Source organism: Rhipicephalus sanguineus, chromosome 2, assembly GCF_013339695.2.
Source record: "Rhipicephalus sanguineus isolate Rsan-2018 chromosome 2, BIME_Rsan_1.4, whole genome shotgun sequence".
Classification (NCBI taxonomy): Eukaryota; Metazoa; Arthropoda; class Arachnida; order Ixodida; family Ixodidae; genus Rhipicephalus; species Rhipicephalus sanguineus.
This window is the reverse complement of record NC_051177.1, coordinates 62,494,276-62,515,015: the sequence shown is the minus strand read 5'-3', so window position 1 is coordinate 62,515,015 and position 20,740 is coordinate 62,494,276. Positions and strand designations below refer to the sequence as shown.

The following is a 20,740-nucleotide window of genomic DNA, read 5'->3' as shown; positions in this document are numbered from 1 at the left end:
GAATGATAGGAAGTCTGGAGTACGATATTTTGTTCAAGAATAAGTGAGCAAGCACCCACAATCAATTTCATTAAAATAGGATGAAACATTAAAAAGGCGGAAAATGCAAGATTTCCAAAGGCTATAGACTTACTTTTTTGGTCAGAGATGCACCCACAATCAATTTTATTAAAATAGGGTGAAACATTAAAAAGGCGGAAATTGCAAGAGATATGTGTGAGGACGATTTTATCATTTGAGGACGGCCTCAGGACGTCGAGTGTTGTCTGGGAAAACAAGAGATTTGCTTGTTTGGCGAATTGGCACACGGTTACACAAAAAGAAAGCCACCAAACGGGGAAATTTAAGGACAACCAAGAGGTAGAAAAGCAGAGACAGCAATTTGCAGAGGTGGGTTTCCTTGGTTTTCTTTTTCTCCTGTTTTAATAATATCTGGGATTTAACGTCTCAAAACCACGATATGATTATGAGAGACGCCGTAGTAGAGGGCTCCGGAAATTTCGTCCACCTGGGGTTCTTTAACGTGCACCTAAATCTAAGTACACGGGCCTCAAACATTTTCGCCTCCATCGAAAATGCAGCCGCCGCGGCTGGGATATTCTCCTGTTTTAGTGGCTTATGACATCACAGAACATGTAGCAAGGAAATGTTGTAACCAAAACTGGATGCCAAATAACCAGACGTGGTATATAATTCTTGGGGGCAGTGCGGGCGTCCCAAGGCTTCTGTCCCGTACTCATCCGGGCATTTCCCGTCATTGTTCGAAGGGGGAGGGGCTGCGGTGAACCTTGCCCCCCCCCCTTGGAAAACCCTGCGAATGCCTATGGTGTATATATAGTATATGCTCACCTTAAGCATAGCAGTCGCACTGTCATGCTGACGTGCGAAGTCCACGAGGCTACCAGATAAATGAGATCTTTACGCAAGCGCTCCAGAGGACACATTTATTGATGCAAATGCGCAAGGGTTATGTCGCGGGACACAGCGATACACTGTATGCCAGCATAACTGTTTCGGGAAGACACAAACTTGGAAGAAAATTTCATCTTTCCTTTATTTACATACTCTTGAGACAACACTGGGTCTGAATATGGTACAACAACAAACAAAGTTCTTCAGCAAGCTTGGTTCAACTGGTATGTACAGGAATTTTTAAGTTTCATCTAAGAGTATTCTTCGACAAGTGCTGCACATCCGTTTTGTTCTCAGTGTCTGCCATTGCTTCAAATGGCCAGGTCCGCGTATGATCATCAGAACAGTGCACAGAACTGAAACTGCAGCGGTCCGTGTCCTGATTGGGTTACATACGAAACAACAAAAAACAACTGGGCATTGTTTTATGGCTTTCTGAGGCAGGACGCTGTGTAGAGCAATGCAATTACGGCATGTTACGGCATCTTGGCAATGGTCAGCCGGAGGTCATTCTGAAATAAGAAAAAATCATAGAAGAGCAATTTACAACTTCCGTTTTGAATTCGTAATACACGACACAAAAACAGGCGAACGGCTACTCAGAAAAACTGCTGTATAAAAGTTGTTATTCTTGTATGGCCTAATGATAAGACTATCGCCATCACTCCTCCAACCAAGCATTTCAATGCCACTCAACACCAATCCCATGGTGCATCTGTTCAAATAAAATGAAATGCAAACAAGTGAAAACACTGAAAGCGGAACAAGAAGCGAGACTCCCGGATGCAGTAAAGACGACGCGTCATAGAGCTGTGTCTGTCGTTTATACTACGACACAATGCTGTTCCGCTTCATTACGCACCAACCAGCTCAGTTCAGCACCTTCCTGCAAAATGCTTTAGTACCTAGAAAATATATTTGGACCTGCTTTTATTGGTCGCATTCATGTACCTTCACTATACACTGCAATCACTGCTATGGTATTTTGTATAACCACACATCTTTGCCTTAGCATTTCACCGCTCTTTGTCTCGCATCTGTTGACAGTGCTTTATGATATTGCTGTGCGTTTTCCTTTTCACTACATGCTGTTATAAAAGCCTTTTAAAAGCCATATCTTAGCTGGTGCCCAATCCATCCGGCTTGTCAAGTTATTCAAGCAGCAGCTTCTCAGCCCTCGATTCGCAAGTGAGAATGGGAAACGAGGTCGGTTAACTTGAGGAGCACACATACGTCGGCGCTTGCCATGGCATTCTGGATGGCCACCCTGGCAGCGGTGAGCGTGGTGTTCACCAGGCGGGTGTTGTCCACCATGAGAATCTGGTCTCCGGCGCTAATTTCTCCGTCCACGGGGATCATGCCGCCCTCACGTACCTCAGCTACTACGATGCGCCCGTCGTGCGCGGAGTTGAGGCCCCCATCGAGAATCAGGTTCAAGGGACCATCCTGCGTACAACACCGCATGTTAGGCAAAGTTGGTGCAACTATATCTAGTAAAAACGCCTATGGTTTTATTATCTGCTTTTGTTCGTACCCTAAAGACTGAGCAGAACCATTGGGACCGTAAACGCTGGCTAAGATACTTGAAGGGGACACTAAAGGCGAATTGCAAATTAGGCTTAATCTTCACTTGTTTGGTGTCCATTCTCGGAGAAGAGCTACGACGAGTTTATTGGGAAAAAAATTGGGACAAGTTCAAGTCCAATATAGTTGCACATATTAGTTTCATATTCTTTACATTCCTTCATTGTTCATTTAAGCATAACGAATGGGGGCTTTGAAGGACGAGTTGTTCTAAAGCAAAAGCGCATATACACTGCGGTGGCATGGGCATTTAAACACTGCTGAAGATACACTGCTGAAGATGAAGCGTCACATGAAAGTTTTTACACTTTAGAACGACTATGCTGTCTTTCATGCAGCATGCATACTGCAAATCTTGATTTCATAGTGAGGTTGAATTTAACGAACTTAAAATTATATACGCTACCTTTTTAAATGTTAGCGTCTTCACAACAGCCCCTTCAGTCACATCATTCTGGAAAGAAAGAAAATTGACAGTCAACAAAACAAAGAAGAAAGGCTGTCTTACACGATTACACTTCCTAGGCATCTGCTTTTCCTTTCAATCTGGGACCGAATCCCGGCCGCGGCGGCCGCATTTCGATGGACGCAAAATGCTGGAGGCCCGTGTACTTAGATTTAGGTGCACGTTTTAAGGCCAACTCCGGCGATTTTTCGAGGTCGACTGATCTCAGTGAAATTCGCTGGGTACGTTCCTTTGCACGTTTCCGTCATTTATGCCAAATTACAGGCTTGAGACATGCGCACATTGTTTGCAAATGAATTTTAAAGATTGTCTGCAAACGCCCTCCTGGCTTCCCACAATTATTGGCAACATTGCGTCTGTGACGTCAGTATTGGCAAGGCGGCCTGAAGTGACGCAGCCGAGGGCACCGCTAACTTCGGCGCTTAGGCCGCTACAGCGAGCGTCTGCTGTGCACAAGGCGACAGACAGCGTTGGTTTGGCCGGCGCTTCGCTGGTCGTCCCGGCTGGTCAAAAATTTCGGCGCCCTCCACTACAGCGTCGCTCATAATCATATCGTGGTTTTGGGACGTAAAAACCCAACAATTATTATTCCTTTCAATCGATCGAGCTGCGTTTTAAATTTAACTTCTGCAGCTGTACCAGGGGCAGTGAAAAAGTATCTCAGTTTGGGGGATGGGATATAACATACATGAATCGCCCCTTTCGTTTGGTGTGCACTAAGACACCTAATCAAAGCACTGAAAACTGAAAGGAGGGAGGTCAGAAGGAGGCTGTATTGAAGGGTCAGCCGACTCCTCTCATCTCCTTTTAGAGTCGCCCTTGCACGGTACTCTGTGCCATAGGCGCGCGAAGGGTTCCCCATCAGGGGGGCCGAAGGTTCATCGCAGCGCCCCCCCCACCCTACTAAGTCAATGCATAGGGTAGATTCTGCGCCCCCCCCCCACCTTCTTGGGTGACTAGAAGGGCCAATGTACGGGGCAGATTTTGCGTCCCCCCCCCCCTTAGGTGATTAGGGGGGGGCGGCCGCCCCCCCCCCCTGCCCCCCTGTGCGCACGCCTATGCTCTGTGCACTATCTTCTACAAGCTATTGCATCCGCATAATCTTGAGATTTGATGTTACAATGGAAGGTCGCGATTTATAATCGCAAAGGCCACAGCACCAGTCAGTATGATTCGGTGTCACAAAACGGGGCTTCCCCTTTATTCAAGATGATACTTCACGGGTTTTGCTTTTTTTTTTTCTTGGGGGCAGGAAATTGGCACAATTTTGAGAAGGGCGATCAAGGGATAAGTCATGGTTAAGCGACAATGCAGCTCCGCACACGCTGGCGTACAGACGCCGCGTGCTAGCAATCCTCCAAAAATACAGCCAAATGTTAAAGAATACGCGAAACAAATTCTGCTTATGAAAGAGTCGCTTCTACCGAGAGAAATTTCGATGCTCTTGATTTTTTTTAATAATTTTTATTCAACATCCCTTTACAATTTATTGGATTTGCCCAGCTAATTACAACTTATTCTTACAATTCTTACAACTGTGAAAATGCAGATTAGTAACATCAAATGCCGAGGATTTGCAGCCCCCCCAAGATGCGTTAAAAGTTTAAATGAACTAAATAGTTCAGTCAAAGCTCATGCAGCGCGTGCATGACAAGAAGCTCTCGTGCATACTTTACGGCCAAGAAAATATTTAGTCCCTTCCTTCTGTACTAAGAAAAATTGTACTTACTGCAAGATTTGCCAGTGCAGGCTGTGTAGGACTGCTGAAATGACAAAAAAAAAGGCAACTGTTCACCGTTAAAGTATAAAGGACATTTTGCCATGAACTACATGATTCGAACCTGTTTTCTATACACGTCCTAAGCACATGTCTTAAATATAGGATTGTACGTAAGAATTGTATTATAAGACTTACGCTACGTCCTTGCCTTCATCAAATCACATGCAAACATATCTGTGATAACATAACACAGCCATACGTATGTTCTATACTGTTTCACAGGAATTTGATGCAGCACTTGGAATATTTGTACGGAACAACATAATATTCCGGTGCATACATATTTACATTTGCTTTGACTGTGGAATGTGCTCTGTCCTAACTCACGCATTGGTGGTGAATCTCGTGCTGAGGCTGGGTCTGTTGGGCGCCTTGCAGTTGATACTGACGGTCATCTTGGGGCCATCCGGTGACTGTGTCCGTCCTGGGGAAGGCGTTCGTACACCGCTAGACTTTCCTGACGAGTCAACTGTCGTCGTCCTGAAAAGACGGAACAGCAACTCAGCTATATCAAATCAGCATAATTTTTAATGGACTTTCAATTTGTGCAGGAATAAGAGATAATACATATAGAAAATGCTCAGAAACCTATTACACAATATACAGTGGTGCTGCTGTTGTGGTTTACTTTGTGTACAACACCAATTTAAAAAAATACTGCTTTGAGCAACAATTGGCTCCACCAATTGCCAAAAATATTTTTCCGCCGTAGAAATGTTCAGATGTTAATTTAGCTTAACTTTTTGTTTTGCCTTTGTGGTTTATGTAGTAAAGCAAGCACTTGCCCTTTGTCGGCGTCGATGATCTCGACATTAGCAGGTCGGGCAAATCGGTTGGGCCTGGGGTTACTGCCATCCGGGTAACTGCCAATGGTTACCAGTGGTTTTCCACTAAAGAAGCTTTTGGGAGGCTTGGCCTCGGGACCCCGGCTGTCCGTGATGGGCACATCCTTGGCTGCTCCCGCCGATACAGGCGCAGGCGGTTTCGGCGCAGGTCCCTTGACCACATGCGCCGCTCGCGCAATCGGCCGCTCCTTCTTTGAAGTCTGCGTGTAAATACGACATAGCAGTTGTGTGGGTTGGGAGGAACACCACCAGGAGAACGGGTGGGGGCGGGGGTAGGATTAATCCATTTCTTAAAAGGGTGCAGGAACGTCGTCACTGGGAGCTCTGTGGTGGTAGGAAGGAAATGAGGTTGTAGGAGAAAACTGCAAAGGTCCATCGCCAGTAACCTCGCAAGGCAGGTCGCAAGGCCCACAAACGTGTACTATCACAACCGGCCGGCAGCCACCTCAGGTGGTTCCCAATGGAGCTGCGATGATATACCCGTCTGCCCTGTGGTTCGCAGGAAACACTTGTTTCGGCCGACTGGCCGTGGGTTTCCCGCCAAGCCAGCAAGGCTTCATTTCCCGGCAGCATGCTCCCGACAACCGGCATTGCGCAAGAGACGCAACAGTAAAAAGCAGCTCCGCAGCTATCCTCCGCACTCGTTTCTTCTTTTTTTTTCCTTTCGCAATAGTAGTTACTGACACCTCCAGAGAAAACTTGCCGACGGTGTCGTTGTGTAGGTCCGTACGAGTACTGCGCGCCCCGCGTGTGGTACGCTGCGGAATCGAGCGAAAGCAGCGAGGGCGCAGTTTTCGCGCACGCGGAGTAGGGGAGAGACGCTGAGAAGGCCCAGGCATGGGAAGGTGAGGCAGGCAAGCGAGGCAGATAGGAGAGCGTGCGTTTCTCCGTCGTCGGGCATTGGGAAGTCGATGACGTAAAAGGGCTCAAGTCGCAAAAATGTCACAATATTGCCGCAAGGGCCGAAGCAATGAATGCGATAGCAACAAATTAGAATATTATACGAAATACGGCTATAGCAGCTAAATCCTTTATCTTGCGATCTGGCGTCACTCAAAACTCTGGAGCAAGGGAACGTGGCCTTTGCAGCGAGCGAAACGACCTTCGAAACGACCTGAGCGGTGAGAACATTGCACGTATGAGTGTGATAATCCCTGTTAAGATAGGACGCGCGCGACAGCGCCCGGACGATCGAAGTGCGCACCTTCTGCCGGAGCGACGCAGCCCCCCTCCCCAAGGGCCTTTCGCGCTACGAAAGACGCCCGGTATCACTTCAACGATCTGGCGTCACTCAAAACTCTGGCGCAAGGGAACGTGGCCTTTGCAGCGAGCGAAACGACCTTCGTGCCGTCCATCACAATAACGCGAACTGAGCAGTGAGAACACTGCACGTACAAAGGTATGTGTGTGATAATCCCTGTCAAGATAGGACGCGCGCGACCGCGCCCGGCCGATCGAAGTGCGCCGCTTCTGCCGGAGCGACGCAGCCCCCCTCCGATACCCCTGTCCCCCTCCCCACGGGCCTTCCGCGCTACGAAAGACGGCCGGTATCACTTCAACGCTAACTGAGCAGCGAGAACATTGCACGCATAAAGGTATAACCAGTCTGCTGATTCTTGTCAAGGTATGTCGCGCACGACCGCGCCCGGCCGATCAAAGTGCGCTTTTTCTGCCGGATCAGCGATGCATCCTCCCTTCGGAACTCCTCCTCCCCCTCCCCACGGGCCTTTCGCGGTATACGAAATACGGTCGGTATCACTTCAACGCGAACTGAGCGGCGAGAACATTGCACGCACAAAGGTATGACCAGTCTGCCGATTCCTGTCAAGGTATGACGCGCGCGACCGCGCCCGGCCGATCAAAGTGCGCATTTTCTGCCGGATCAGCGATACATCCTCCCTTCGGAACCGCTCCTCACCCTCTCCACGGGCCTTTTGCTGCATACGAAAGACGGCCGGCACGTTTCCTGTCCGCTTGAGCCACGATCGTCGGCTGCCCTCGAGCGCTTTCGCTCGCACACACTACGTACGACGCGCGGGGCGATGTTATGGATTTGGACTTTATACGGAACCTCGCAGCGACATCGACGCACGGTTTATAGAAAACAGATATCTAGCTGTTGAGATTTAATTAAGACTCAGGCATATGTTGGCTTGAGCCCCGAGTAAGCAAGCCCGGCATGTGTTAAGTGGCAACGCAAGCACCTAACAAGGATCTCCTGTTCTGTAGCTTAATTTTTGCAATCAAGACACAGATTAAATAGGAAAACGGTAAATCGACTGAGTTTATTGCAAGAAGTAGTTTGCGATATCAGTAACGTTTCAGGGATTCATTAGAGGAGACCAAAGCGGCGAAAGATCCGCCAGTTGCACTAAAGCGCCCGTAGGTTATTTAGAGGCCGTCATCGCAACAAAAACCTTGCGGACTTCATGACAACTCATATGTATATTTCGTGTGCATATTGCAGACATTTTAGACTAACCCAATACTTGGTGCCAACCTATGCGCCACCAAAATAATATATGAGCGTCGGGAAATATTTGTTGAGTAAAGTCTGAGTGAGCTCCACATTTTTTGCCGACCTATGAGCATGCGTGCAGCTGGAGTTCTCCATATGAGGAGGTATATTCAAGAATTATGCATCGCTTTACAGGGGCCGTATTCTGAGACAATCACTTTCCACGACAGTGTCGCTTTGCGTGACGTAGAATCTCGTGTGGCTAATGAGTGAAGCGACTACTCGCCCACCTTTCATCAACCAGCCAATCAGCGCGCACTGAAAGCGACATTGTGGCGATATCTACAAAAATGATCCTCTCAGAACGGCTCCAGAGCTTACCGCTGTTCGGTCCTGTCACGCGCTAAAGTTTCCGTCATCCGCAGCACCTGTTTGCAGAAAATGGCACATACAGAAATGGCCATCTACGCAAGCGACGTAATAACGGTATGGAACGTTTTAGTGCAGAAACCAAAAACGACGTCCGCACTCCCCCCTTCGTTAAAGGGACACTAAACGCAAATATTAAGTCGACGTTGATTGTTGAAATAGCGGTCCAGAAACCTCGTAGTGCTACTTTTGTGCCAATGAAGTGCTTATTTTGAAATAAAATCACGTTTTAGTGGTCCGCATCGCGTTAGCGCACTTCAAATTACCCGCCTGAAATCAGTCTCACGCGTCACTGCTGCCGTGCCCAACGTTGCCCGCCTTTACTGCGCGGCGGCGTGTACTGGCGGCGTGCACCATTCGGGCATCCGGCAACATCACATGCATGCGGCATTTTGTCGAACGTTCTGTCAGAGCGACTTCCACGAGCGCGCAAAACACACGCGGCAGGACGCGATACCGAAACTACTACTCAGACGCGACCGCGTGAGCGAAGCAGGGCGCCGGGCGAAGCGCAGTTCGGCTAGTTCGGCGAAAACAGAACCTTTGAACCACGCGCGCCGTTCCTCGTGGCAACGCCAAAGAGGTTCTTTTTTCCATGAATCAAACAGAAACGAACAAACAGCATTTTATTACGTCTGTTGATGCACGGAAGGCTCTTTTTTTATTGCTGCTAGTTTGATTACTAGTGATTAATCGTAGGCAGACTCTCATACGTCATCGGGATCATTTTGAAAATTTGCCGCTCCTGGCGCTCATCGTGTGGTACATTTAGCTTAATTTCTCGGTAAGTAGGGCACTGCTGCTGATAATATTGCTGTTTGAGACGTTGTCAAACATTGAGCTTTCACTCTGACATAAATTGTTATTTGTCTTTAGTGTCCCTTTATTAAGAACGAGTCACGGCCGTTGAAAGCAACCAAGCGAACAGAGGCAGAGCAGGCGGTTAATGAGGATGGACAGAAGAGAAAGGCAAGCATATAGGCGTCCATTTACCAAGCCGTTAGGGCCCTTGTCCGCGTTGGCCGGCTGAATAAACATGTGCGGGTTAGGATGCGTGGGCGGCACGTAGGCCGGCCAGTGGCGCTTGCGATTGCCGCCGCCGCCGCCGCCGCCGAGCTCGCTGGACGGTTCGACAGACGACGAGACCTCCTGGAGCAAGCAAGACAAGCACCCCAACGCACAGGACACCGGCCGTTAGTGACCGCCACTGGACACACGTACACGTTCGTCATCAACAGCAAGCATCCCTTCTTCCCCCTTAAAAAAAAAAAAAAAGGAAGCATGCAGCCGAGCACTTTCCTGTTGCCGTAAAAACATGCGATATCTCGAAGCGTATTCTTTGAGAAGTGTACTCTGGGAGGGCCAAACCTTCAGAGCACGTCGGCACGATACATCGCATGCGAAGTTCGAACGTTTGCAAGCACGAATGGCCGCCTGTCTCACGCCTAGAAAATCACGTGCTCGTATTTCTGCCTTCCGAGGCCATTGGGCCACTGGTCGTTCGCGGAAATGAGCTATACACTACTTGAATCCTAGTCGCAGCAACTAGGGACCACACTTATAGAGCCGCTCGCACTAGCTCGCACCAGCAACTGCCATATGGTTTCTCTATAGAGCCGAGTCACTGCAGTCAGCTAGGACACTACAGTCAGGGCACTAATGGACCCTGCGAACTTTGACTGCTCAGAACAGCGACACTGTACTGCTTCCGGACTCGTAACGTCCTCTGGTTGTTGTCACGTACAAAACTGTCTACAATAGCAGAAAGGAAGCAAAATTCGCTACTATATGAATGTGTATTGGTCTGTTGCTATACCGGTCCCCTTAGTCATCCGACTGCGTAACGCAACGAAATCAGACCTTCTGGCAGGAGTTGTTACGTGAGCGCTCCTTGAAAAAGACCACTGAACAACCCACCAATAATCTAGGCATACTAGCTTGCGCGGCAGCAAACTGGCTCGTGAGTCGAGATGATTTCGCTATTACGTTTCTCTAGTGCTCCCCAGAATTCATGCATACTTCTGAGTGGACATCCAATCGGATATCGTCCGCCCGTCCAGACACAACACAGCATGCATACCATCTGTCGACACAACGAAACCACGGCTTCCACAACCTACAGTACATTAGCATGCAGACATACAGCGCGCCTGTCGACCAGCATTCCATCCAGTGGTGCAGTGCTTACGCTGGGTAGATTGAGCGTGGCGTAGTCAGTGACGTAGCCCGGTCCCGTGGGGCCTGCCGACACGGTAGAGTGGTATTCGGGCGGTATCCCTTCCACGTTGGGCAGGTCGGTGGAGGGAACCGCGGTGGCCTGCCTCTTAGACTCGTCCTCGCCCTGAGCCTCGTCCTTAGCCTCAACGCCATTCGTTACTGCTGCGGCCGGCGCAGCCTTATCGTCCTTGACCGTGTTAGCGTGCTCTCCAAGAGCCTGCTCCATTGTCTCCTTCGCCTGTTGCGCCTGCGCGGGTTTCGGGGGAGCAGCAGCCAGCCGTTGTCCATCGGTTAGTGCGGTATTAGTATGCATAGGCAATGCTAGCTTCGTTTTCACGCTCTAAGAAACGCCGCCAGTGTGGAAGCGCCGAGCCGCTGGACGTTGCCTTCACGATTGGATGTAGCCACCATTATCGTTGGCGGCTCGGCGATGTCAAGAAAGACAGACAGAAGAAGACTTCCAAGACATGCTTCGCTAGAATCCACGATTTTCCCGACTACAGATGATCACGACTGAGTGCTTTACAAGCTCTATTTGCCCACCGAAAAGGTTGAGGCTTGGAACCCATAACCAGAAAGGTTTAGCATAGCCTACACAAACATTATTTGTGACGTCGTCTTGCGGCACTGGTATAGCTAAAGTTTACCAGTTTTATTGCTATGAGCGACTCTACATTACAAGCTCCAGAAGCAACGCAGTTATCTTCCAGTCTCTAATTTTTTTTATTTTTTTTTATCGAAGAGAAGAGCCATTTGTGCAGCCCAAGAACCACGCGTCAGAATCGAAGGCAATATCGCGAGATTAATATATAATTGCTACTATATCAACCACCGCTGCTGCTGTCGGGTACGTTCGGTTTACCGCTGTATGGGCTATACAATAGGCCTCTGCTATGACAAAACTCAACGACGAGAAGAGGAGGCTTAATGACCGGCATAGCACTACATATACGAGCCTTTCGTACAGAACTGTCGAGTTAAAACACCAGCTATCCCGATTACATCGTTCAATAATGGCTTTATAAGCGAGAAAAACGAGTGAACATTTTCACGCATGGAGAAAGCGCGATACAAGCGTTGTGCAAGCTGCAGTATTAGTGAGGATTAGTACGGCCGTGCCGGTAGGTGCGACACCTTCAGTAGGCGAAACTGGGATGAAAAAATTTAGCACATCGTCACGATTGCACATGGGTATCCCTGTATAAATGAGCAAAAATTCACCAGACAGCATGAACATCACTCTACCACGCATTGATAGACCCTCAGCGAATATGTTCAGGCATAAAAATTCGCCGTTTTGGCGTGTATACAGGCCTCATGTCACACTGTCTACGAGGATCGACTTACTACTGGTACAGAGCGTACTGGTCAGAGCTACTGGTACAGGTCTTCCAAGGTGGTAACAGAGCAGCTGGTAACAAGGACTTAAAGAGGAATCGCCACAACGATTTTTTCTGGTGCTTTATGAAGCTGTGGTGTTTCATGAAACTGTCTACTGTCAAAGCAAGACGTGGCAAAGTTTTGACGCAAATCTTAGGCACATGTAGCATCGAATTTGAAATTTTAGTATGTAGTCCTATTTTCGCGGCCTACACAAAGTCAATACATTCAATCAAGAGCGAAATCTTAACGAAGTATACATTAATGTTTGTCGCGGAAAGGAGACGATTACATTCATCTCATCAGAAGCTATACACGTTGCGCAAAACACACTCCGTGTATAGGACCGCATACATAACGTGCGAAACTAACGCCAAACCCAAACGTGAGCGATGGACACGTGCGTATACATACCTCTTGGGCGTTGATCAATGCCGCCGATTTGCGAAGATCAGCGTCGACTTGCGACTGCTGCGACCCGGAGCGCTCCGAAGGGGCCACGACGGCGTTCGTCGCACCGAACATCTTCTTGTGGACCTCCCGGAATTCTACCATCAGTTGCTCTGCGAAAACACGGGCAAATAAACATCAAATGTGGCGCAACAGTGTTAACGCAAACGCACGCATGTCACGCTGATGCCTGCACGGACTGTGAATCGTGCGCACAGCTGCCGCAGTCAATCATAGAGCCAACTATCACCGCAGCCTCCCTCCACTCCTCTCCTTATTGGTTGGGTCCAAAAGAAGACCTTCGCAATGTGTGTAAAAATAAAAATAAAGCGATGACACGCTTTTCATAACGGCCTGCTTTTGTTCCTCCGGCTTTCCAAGGGGTAAAGGAGTGAAGTAAACAGTTTCCGGAATGCAACTGAATAATATAATATCTGGGGTTTAACGTCCCGAAACCACGATATGATTATGAGGGACGCCGTATAGTGGAGGGCTCCGGAAATTTCGCCCACCTGGGGCTCTTTAACGTGCAACTAAATATAAGCACACGGGCCTCGAGCATTTTCGCCTCCATCGATTCGGAATGCAACTTCAGTCGTCCTTGCACGGCCGTAACCCTGTACTTTGGACAATAACGCTACAGGTCCGATTGAGTGAAAGTACGGGGCAGACTTGGCGCCCCCCTTAGGTGATTGGGGGTGGGGGGGCACTTCCTCTGCCCCTCCCCCCTTGCGCACGCCTATGATGGCGGCCACGGCATTATTAATGGGCGCAGGTATCTCTAATCTCCCTAGTAACGAGCGCGGACCTCAAAAACTTTAACTAGATGCGTTTCACCGGCCGTCAAGCTTTACCGCTTGCATGCACTACCGTTCGTCTAAAAAGCACACCCCCAAACATCGCAGACTATGAACTACATGCAAATGCACAGAATGAGCGCAGCCTTTCTGTCTTGCTTTTCTTTTTCTTTTTTCTCTTCCTCTCTCTCTTTGAACATAACAACGAGAAGCGTGGCGGCACAGCGAAGGCCGTCTCGTCCTCCGAAACGCGTCGCGCAGAACGGCATCGCCTCCTAATGAGGACAGCCGCGCCGCTTATTTCCCGGGGTTAGAAAGCACGCGGTCAGCCACCCACACAAACACACGCGCGCCGGAAAAGCTTTCGTTTGACGCCGCAAACCGAATCCGCGCGCTGCACCAGACAAAGGACCCGAAGACCGGAAGCCGCGCGCGTGCATTCTTCTCGTCTTCCGGGAGTCCCCGACCAGCGCCACGCGTTGTCATGCAAATACAGTAGCGAAGGGTTATGAATGTACACAGCGCCCGCCGCGTTGTCAATATGGTATAGTATATACGTCTGTGCATTCGTGTACGCAACGCGAATCCAAAATGGCTGGTGCGTCGCTGCTTCATGTGCGCCGTGAGCATCCTGGCGGACGAGGATGTTACCAATTTTAAAATTTTTTTTTTTACAGACTGCCTTTAATGGCTCGTGGCGAGAGAGTGAGAAACAGTGTTTACGTTTCTCCCGAATCTCCGATAATAGAAACGAAATTAACAAAAAAATAATGTGGTTGTGGGGTTTAACGTCCCGAAACAACTAAGCTGGGCTAGGAGACACGTCGTAATAGGACCCCGTGGAATTAATTTGGGCCACTTTATTATTTTTTGGTGTTGCAGACCGACCTTCAGGGAATGCGGCTGCCATGGCTGGAAATCGAACCTGTGACCTTCAGCTATGTAGTCGAATGTGCTACAGCTAGTTCAGGCGACGCGGAGGCTCCCGGATATTACACGCCGCGATGATGAAACAGCAACTGCAGTGCGCGCAATACCTTCATGTTTCGCATACGTGGAAGATATCGCGATCAATTCAACACCTTAGAGTCAAGCGCTCCTTGTTCGGCATCACTCTCAATCATATTAAATAGAGCGGTACGCCAACTACAAAACGTATACACTGCAAGAAAGCGAGAACGGTCGCCTGCATTCCGCTTCGAAAGTATATTGGCTGCCGTAGGCGGGGGCCTGCGGCCTTGTCAAGGTGTCACGATGACAGCTTTTTCTGCGAGCCTCCATCATGTATGTGCGTGATGTAAATAAAGTTATTATTACGCAATATGTATGCGATGTGCTGCATGCATGACGCGAGAAGGCTATACGAGAGGCGAGGGACTATATACCAAGCCCCCTTGCGGAGCGAGGTCACGAATTATGCGACATGAACGCGTGGAATGGTTTTTTTACAACGCGTAGTATACGTAACTCGCAGTACACAACTTTCGCGCAGCATTATAGGCTACTACAACAGGGCTACTCACAAGCATCTGGGATAGCCCCTCGTATAGACCGCATAAGGATTTTTTTTTTTTTTTTTTACCGCGGTATATGCCGCACGCTTGGCGTTGCATGCGATGCCGCACGACACAAGGGTATGCAACATTCCAGTTGACCTACTTCGCAGCCGTATGTATACACTTGAATCGAGTGATCTCGCCAAGTATATCGGGAGGGCTGGTTCGGATACAACGTCCCTTTGAGCGTACATAGCGGCCCAGAGCTCCTCTATAATTTCCGACGTCCCCGCCACGCTGGTATCGCGGGAAACAAGTTCCCGGCGCCGCGAACTGCCGGCGGAGTGCATATGCACAAAGTGACCGGAGGCCTACGTTTTAATCTGCCAGCGACGACCTCCCCGAAGGGCTTGATCGCGTGTGTATACACGCGATATCGCGATGTCCTTGAGGACAAAATGGGACAGCTGAGGCGGGCGGCCGATACAGCGGCAACGGGTGATGAATTCGAATGACGTATGAACGCGCGTGTTGCCCATCATCATCACCACGAGCTTGTTTCCAATCAGTTCTGAGAAATCCCGCTATGTGGAGAAAGCGTTGTGAAAGAAAGAAAAGAAATGATAACCACCCGTTCATAGTACAAGAAAACCAATCCGGAGGGACCCGGATGTTATGGAAAATATGGATTCCGCGTGTATTGCCTTATAATATCCGAAAATATGGATTTCGTATGGATTTTTAGATTTTCTTCGTCCATGTCCGTACGGAAAATCTAGATTCCATATGGATATGAACGAAGCTACAAAGTGGCGTTTGTAAATTTTCCCTGTCATGTAACTTACTGATGTACACTATTCGACGAAGGCCTGTCTCGGCGAACTCAATTCCTCTTGCGCCAGCCGATTCTATGTCATTCCTGCAAACTTCCTAATTTCACCTCATCACCTAATTATTTGTCGTCCTCGACTGCGCTGTCCATATTACACTATAACACAAGTAATCTTCAATTTTTTTTTCAGAAATAACGTGGAGTCATGTACATAAAATACTTGTTCCAGATGTAATTCTGTCTATAACTATTATGTTTAGTAAGTCATTCTTCCTCAATACAATTGGAGTCTGGAATCGGTTTCCAAGTGATATTGTGAACATAACTTCAAATTCTATGCTTGAGAGAGAGAGAGAGAGTGATTCGTGAAAGAAATGAAAAGGGGCGCTATTTTCTGCCTCCCGTCGTGGGGGCACGGCTCAGCGCCCTTAGGAATGGGGAAGGGGAAGTAAAGATGATAGAAGAAAGGAAGATAGAAGGAGTGATTAGCGTGGCAAGTGTGTCTTGTCCACGAAGGCGGGAGCACAAAGCCAAAGGGCTCGTCTATAAGGTGGCGAGGTCCGCAGAAGCCGCAAACTCGAGGAAGGCTCGCAGTATGCTTGTAAGGCCGATTCATGATAGTATATCAGTATATACATGAACATGTGGCCTTTTATTTTAAGTAGTGTTTTTTATGCGATTCCTTCCACTGTAATGCCTATGAAGGCGCTGTGGGTACTTTAGTAAATAAATAAACATATTAATTAATAAAGAAACAAGGCTCGACGTATGCGGAACATGCAACGTGATATATGCATATGAAACATATGTGTCGCTAAAAGGACACACCCACACACAAATGAACGGCGACAGTACAGTCGTGTTTGTATCTGTTGCATCTCTGTTTTGAGTGCGTCTTTTAGCGGCAATTATATCTCATAGTGAGTACCAACCATAGCCAAGAACAAAGACCAGTATTCAGAACAAAAAAAAAACGAAAGGAAGAGAGACTTACGCTAGAATTGTTGGTATAAGAAATATATTCAACCAATAGTGACGATTTACATATTTTTGGTGAAGCTGACGAGCCAATGACAGTAAAGCACTTATACGAACTGAAGGCTGTGTGAATTCGGCCCAAATGCTTTTGAATCGTGGTTTAAGCATATGTTCTTTTGTGTCAGATTTCGTTGAAATTGACCCTCTAACTTGGTCCACTGATCGTCGTTGGTCACATTCGTAGGAGTCGGTAATAATAACCGCATCGAAAAACTGTGAGGACACTTAAGCTTCGCCTTTTGCATTATCCGGTATACCGTTCGCACAGCCTTCTCAGTGGCTTGCCATGCTTTTGAGTCACGTAATGAACGACAACAATCCACCCGCTAAGTCCCCTTTTATTCAGCTATAGAACAGTACGGAAGTTCACCTAATTTTCTTTTCAATTCCATTACGCTATTTTGTATGCAGGAGTTGCCCTGAGAAATCCAGCGTCTATCCGAGCATTATTTTATCTGTTCTGGATTTTTACTCTTTGCATACACAGGGATGATTTTTCGCTCACGGACAACGCCGACGATGCCGACGACGACAGCGGATTTTCTGAGACAAGGGACCATTAACGCTATCGCGCTAAAAATAATTGTGACTCCGAGATCTGAGGAGGATGCTACGTACCATGCTGCTTCTGCTTGATGAGGACGTCTGGCGAAGGCTTGGCGTCCGGCCTGAGCCCTGGCGAAACGAAGCAAGAAACAGGCACAGGCAAAAGGGTCAATTTTTTGTGGCCAGCTAACGCCGATCAGCCGAGCGATGGCCCGGCCCGCCTACAGTTGCGAACGGCTCGAGCCGCTGCTCACGCGAAGTGTGGAACACGTCATTTTCTTCAACCGACTCTGCGCCCTTCCTGTGCCCAATGAGAATTTATTGCGGGCCTTTTCTGTTGACACTTCGCCACAGAGACAATGTTATTATCCAATAGGACAATATCTCGATACAAAAGTTGCGGAGTTCCGCTTTTGCTTGGTGCACATTGCTAAGACTGGCACTACATGTGCTGTGAGAGTCCTAATCACGTGACTGTGCCCTGTGCCGTGATTAGGTCCCTGCCGGCGCAGTCCTGTGCCGCAATTGGCAAAGCAAACATACATAAGTTAGACAGCTAATATGTAGGACTACACTATAACGCTTGCGTCAACATTTTTACGAAGAAACACGAAAAGCCAGCAATTACACTTTCCATCAAATTCTTTTACTGATTTCCTGCCTCGCACTAACGGCATACCAGGTATGCACGCATCTAGCAGCCAGCCAATGGCATTTTGTGCAGCTGGCGAGTTATAAACATGCATAGAAGCTCCGTTCCATTTCATGCAGATACTGCCACGGCGACTTGCGAATATTCCGTCGATGAGCCACCGCTCGTAGTCGTCGGACACTTCCTGGCTTCATATATCTAGGAACATTTTCGTGGACTAATACCGACTGTAAAAAATATGACCGGCACAGCTGAAGACACAAGAGCTATGCGCTACGAACACAGAACACTTTCGTCAGGTAGTTTTTTCCATGCTTCTGTCTCTCTCCCTCTCTCCATTGGATGGTATAGACGCAATCATACGCGGTTCAAGGAGGAGTATGCGGCTGTCCTTACATCCACCATGCACGTCTATTCACACTAACGTATTCACGCTCTTTCTCACACGCATAATAGCGGACAAGTGCCCACTATAACGTTCACACTCACTCACGTTCACAATCCAAGCACACTCACTCAGCGCTGCTGCAGTTTCTTGAGCATACAGAACTGATTCAGCTTTTGTGATCTCATGCGCGGAACTGTTACTACGTCGGCGGCAACGGCCGTGACCGTTCTCTCCTCTTCTCTAACTTGCCTTCTCTCCTTCCCAAGTGCACAGTAGCCTACCGGGATCAGCCCTGGTTAACCTCCCTGCCTTTTTTTTTTTATTCTCCTTCCCGCCTCCCACTCACAATCATGTACACGTCCTCGATATGAACGCGAGTGCCGACTTACGGTCCAGGCAAGTTCACTCATCCCGTCTGCCGACCAGCTCAGCAAGATCTGTGTACACGGGGTCGCGTCGCGTTCAATCAGTTCGACTTCTGACCCGACTCGCTCAACCAAACAATCGCTCACCGGGCCTGATGCCTCCCGGTTTCCTGGCCGCCAATGCGTCTCCGTTCTGGGCGGCCTTCTCGCGCAGCAGGCGCCTCTGCTGCGCCACGCTGTGCAGCTCGGCGAACACGTGCATCTGCGGCGGGGCCGGTGGCGCAGCCGGCATGGTGGCGGGCCTCGGGTGCTGCTGTTGCTGCTGCTGGTGCTCCTGCTGCAGCTGCTGCTGTTGCTGGAGCTGCTTCTGTGCCTCGAGCTGTCGGCGCTCCTCGGCCAGCTTCTCGGCCTCGAGTTGCAGCAGCTGTTCTTTTTCGAGCAGCCGCCGTTTCTCCTCTTCGATCCGCTGCCTCTCCTCGGCGCCCACCAGGCTCAGCTTGGGCACCAGCAATAGATGCTGCCCGTTGGTGCCGTACAAGTGGTGGTGGTGGTGGTGCGTGCCGTTCTCCGAGGACCTGCGGGTGTCGGCCGACGCGCATAGAGTGTATATGGAAGGAAGTGACCATGGTAAAGCAGTTTAGCTTCAGACTAGACCCGTTCATTACGAAGAAAAAGAGAACAGAATAGATAGAAAATCGAGGAGTACTGGAACAGAAGAAAAGGTCATGCAAGTGCGCGCATGGTGCCGAGCTCTATATATATATCGTATACCGCCTCAAAGCTGTGGAGTGCACAAGTCTGTACATTTAATCGTCAAATGAAGCACAAGTCTGTAAATTTAATCGTGAAATGAAGATGTATCCCTCTCTGACGAAGCACTATGTCCGTGCTTTATGCCCATGTGTCATGTCAGGTGGCTTTCAAGTGTCTTTTTGAAGAATAAGGAGTAGTACATGCAGGGCAGAAACTATATATCGCTATAGGCCCAGTGAAACTTACTCCGCTAGCCTTCTATAGAGTGGTCCACGAACTTTCTGCAAGTACTGCAGACGCCGATACCGAACCGCGCTTCATCGCGGCGTATCGTCCGCAACCAGGCAAAGTGAGCTTGGACTCTTCTCCGTGTCTCTGGCCCAGAAGGAGTCCACGCGTGACGAGAAACACTTAGGCCTCAACTGCGCGGTCACGCGAACTGGTGCTCGCAGCCCTCCTATATTTATACAGCGATCCGGGCATCGCGTGCGCGGGTGCGTGTGCAGTGGAAGGACGATACGCAGTCGTGCGAGTAGACCACGGCAAGAGAGCGCAGTTGATGCGGCTTTGAATGAGGTGGCCCCCAACGTATATATATGCGTGTGTGCGTGTGTGTCCATCTTATACGCGGTATGCATGTGGTCGTAGGCGTGAGGCGAAGAAGAGGAAGATTGCTCAGCCGTGTCGTGCAATACACTTAGCCTATTCTAAGCGGGAGTGTACAAAGTCAGCGGTGCACGAGCTAGAGAAAGACAAAAAGGAAGAGCCTTATATGCGCCAACAGTTTAAGTCTGCCTGATTGGACGGTCAGCGGTTACATGACAGCATCAATTAGCAAAACGGCAGTTAGAATGCACGCTCAGTGACGTTACTTGCTGCCCACTCAGGCCACGACATGTATGCTTCACGAATCTTCACTTTCTTCTCGCAAATAAAGAGTCATCGCGACCAGGATACGGATGTTTGTGCTTCTTCATTCGTGGCACAGCCAGTTGAATTTTTCTTTTTGCACGGCTTAACGGATAACTAAAAAGTTAATCTCCATGCTATTTATTTATTTATTTATTTATTTATTTATTTATTTATTTATTTATTTATTTATTTATTTATTTATTTATTTATTTATTTATTACCGCATGACACACGGAAGGACTTATATATACCGGTCATTGAAGTGCGTCTTCTACACGTTTACTCGAGCTATTACCGTAATATTTCAGGCCATATTTTAGATTAAAATTTTTACTTTCTTTTTTATTCCTTACTGTATATATACAGCAAAATAACAGCAGTAGCACGTACAGTAGCGCCCAATATGAGTTTCAACATGCTGCCCGTGGTCAAAGCGGCGT

The 20,740-nt window shown here is 48.6% G+C and overlaps 1 protein-coding gene across 3 annotated transcripts in view; it reads right to left on the bottom strand.

Annotated features, from left to right (window-relative positions):
• Positions 1-1,029: 1,029 nt before the first annotated feature.
• LOC119383095 (whirlin) overlaps positions 1,030-20,740 on the bottom strand; it is a 159,888-nt gene continuing 140,177 nt past the window's right edge. The window contains exons 11-21 of one of the 3 annotated variants that reach the window (XM_037651089.2): positions 18,783-19,210; positions 17,303-17,359; positions 12,486-12,634; positions 10,663-10,938; positions 9,468-9,623; positions 5,528-5,787; positions 5,070-5,222; positions 4,692-4,725; positions 2,903-2,950; positions 2,146-2,358; positions 1,030-1,424 (exon numbers count right to left, since the gene is read on the bottom strand). In XM_037651089.2, the coding sequence (XP_037507017.1) occupies positions 1,389-1,424; positions 2,146-2,358; positions 2,903-2,950; positions 4,692-4,725; positions 5,070-5,222; positions 5,528-5,787; positions 9,468-9,623; positions 10,663-10,938; positions 12,486-12,634; positions 17,303-17,359; positions 18,783-19,210 (1,810 nt within the window). In that variant the 3' untranslated portion in view covers positions 1,030-1,388. The remainder of the gene's footprint in view (positions 1,425-2,145; positions 2,359-2,902; positions 2,951-4,691; positions 4,726-5,069; positions 5,223-5,527; positions 5,788-9,467; positions 9,624-10,662; positions 10,939-12,485; positions 12,635-17,302; positions 17,360-18,782; positions 19,211-20,740) is intronic. The other 2 variants (XM_037651091.2, XM_037651092.2) reach the window with 2 other exon arrangements.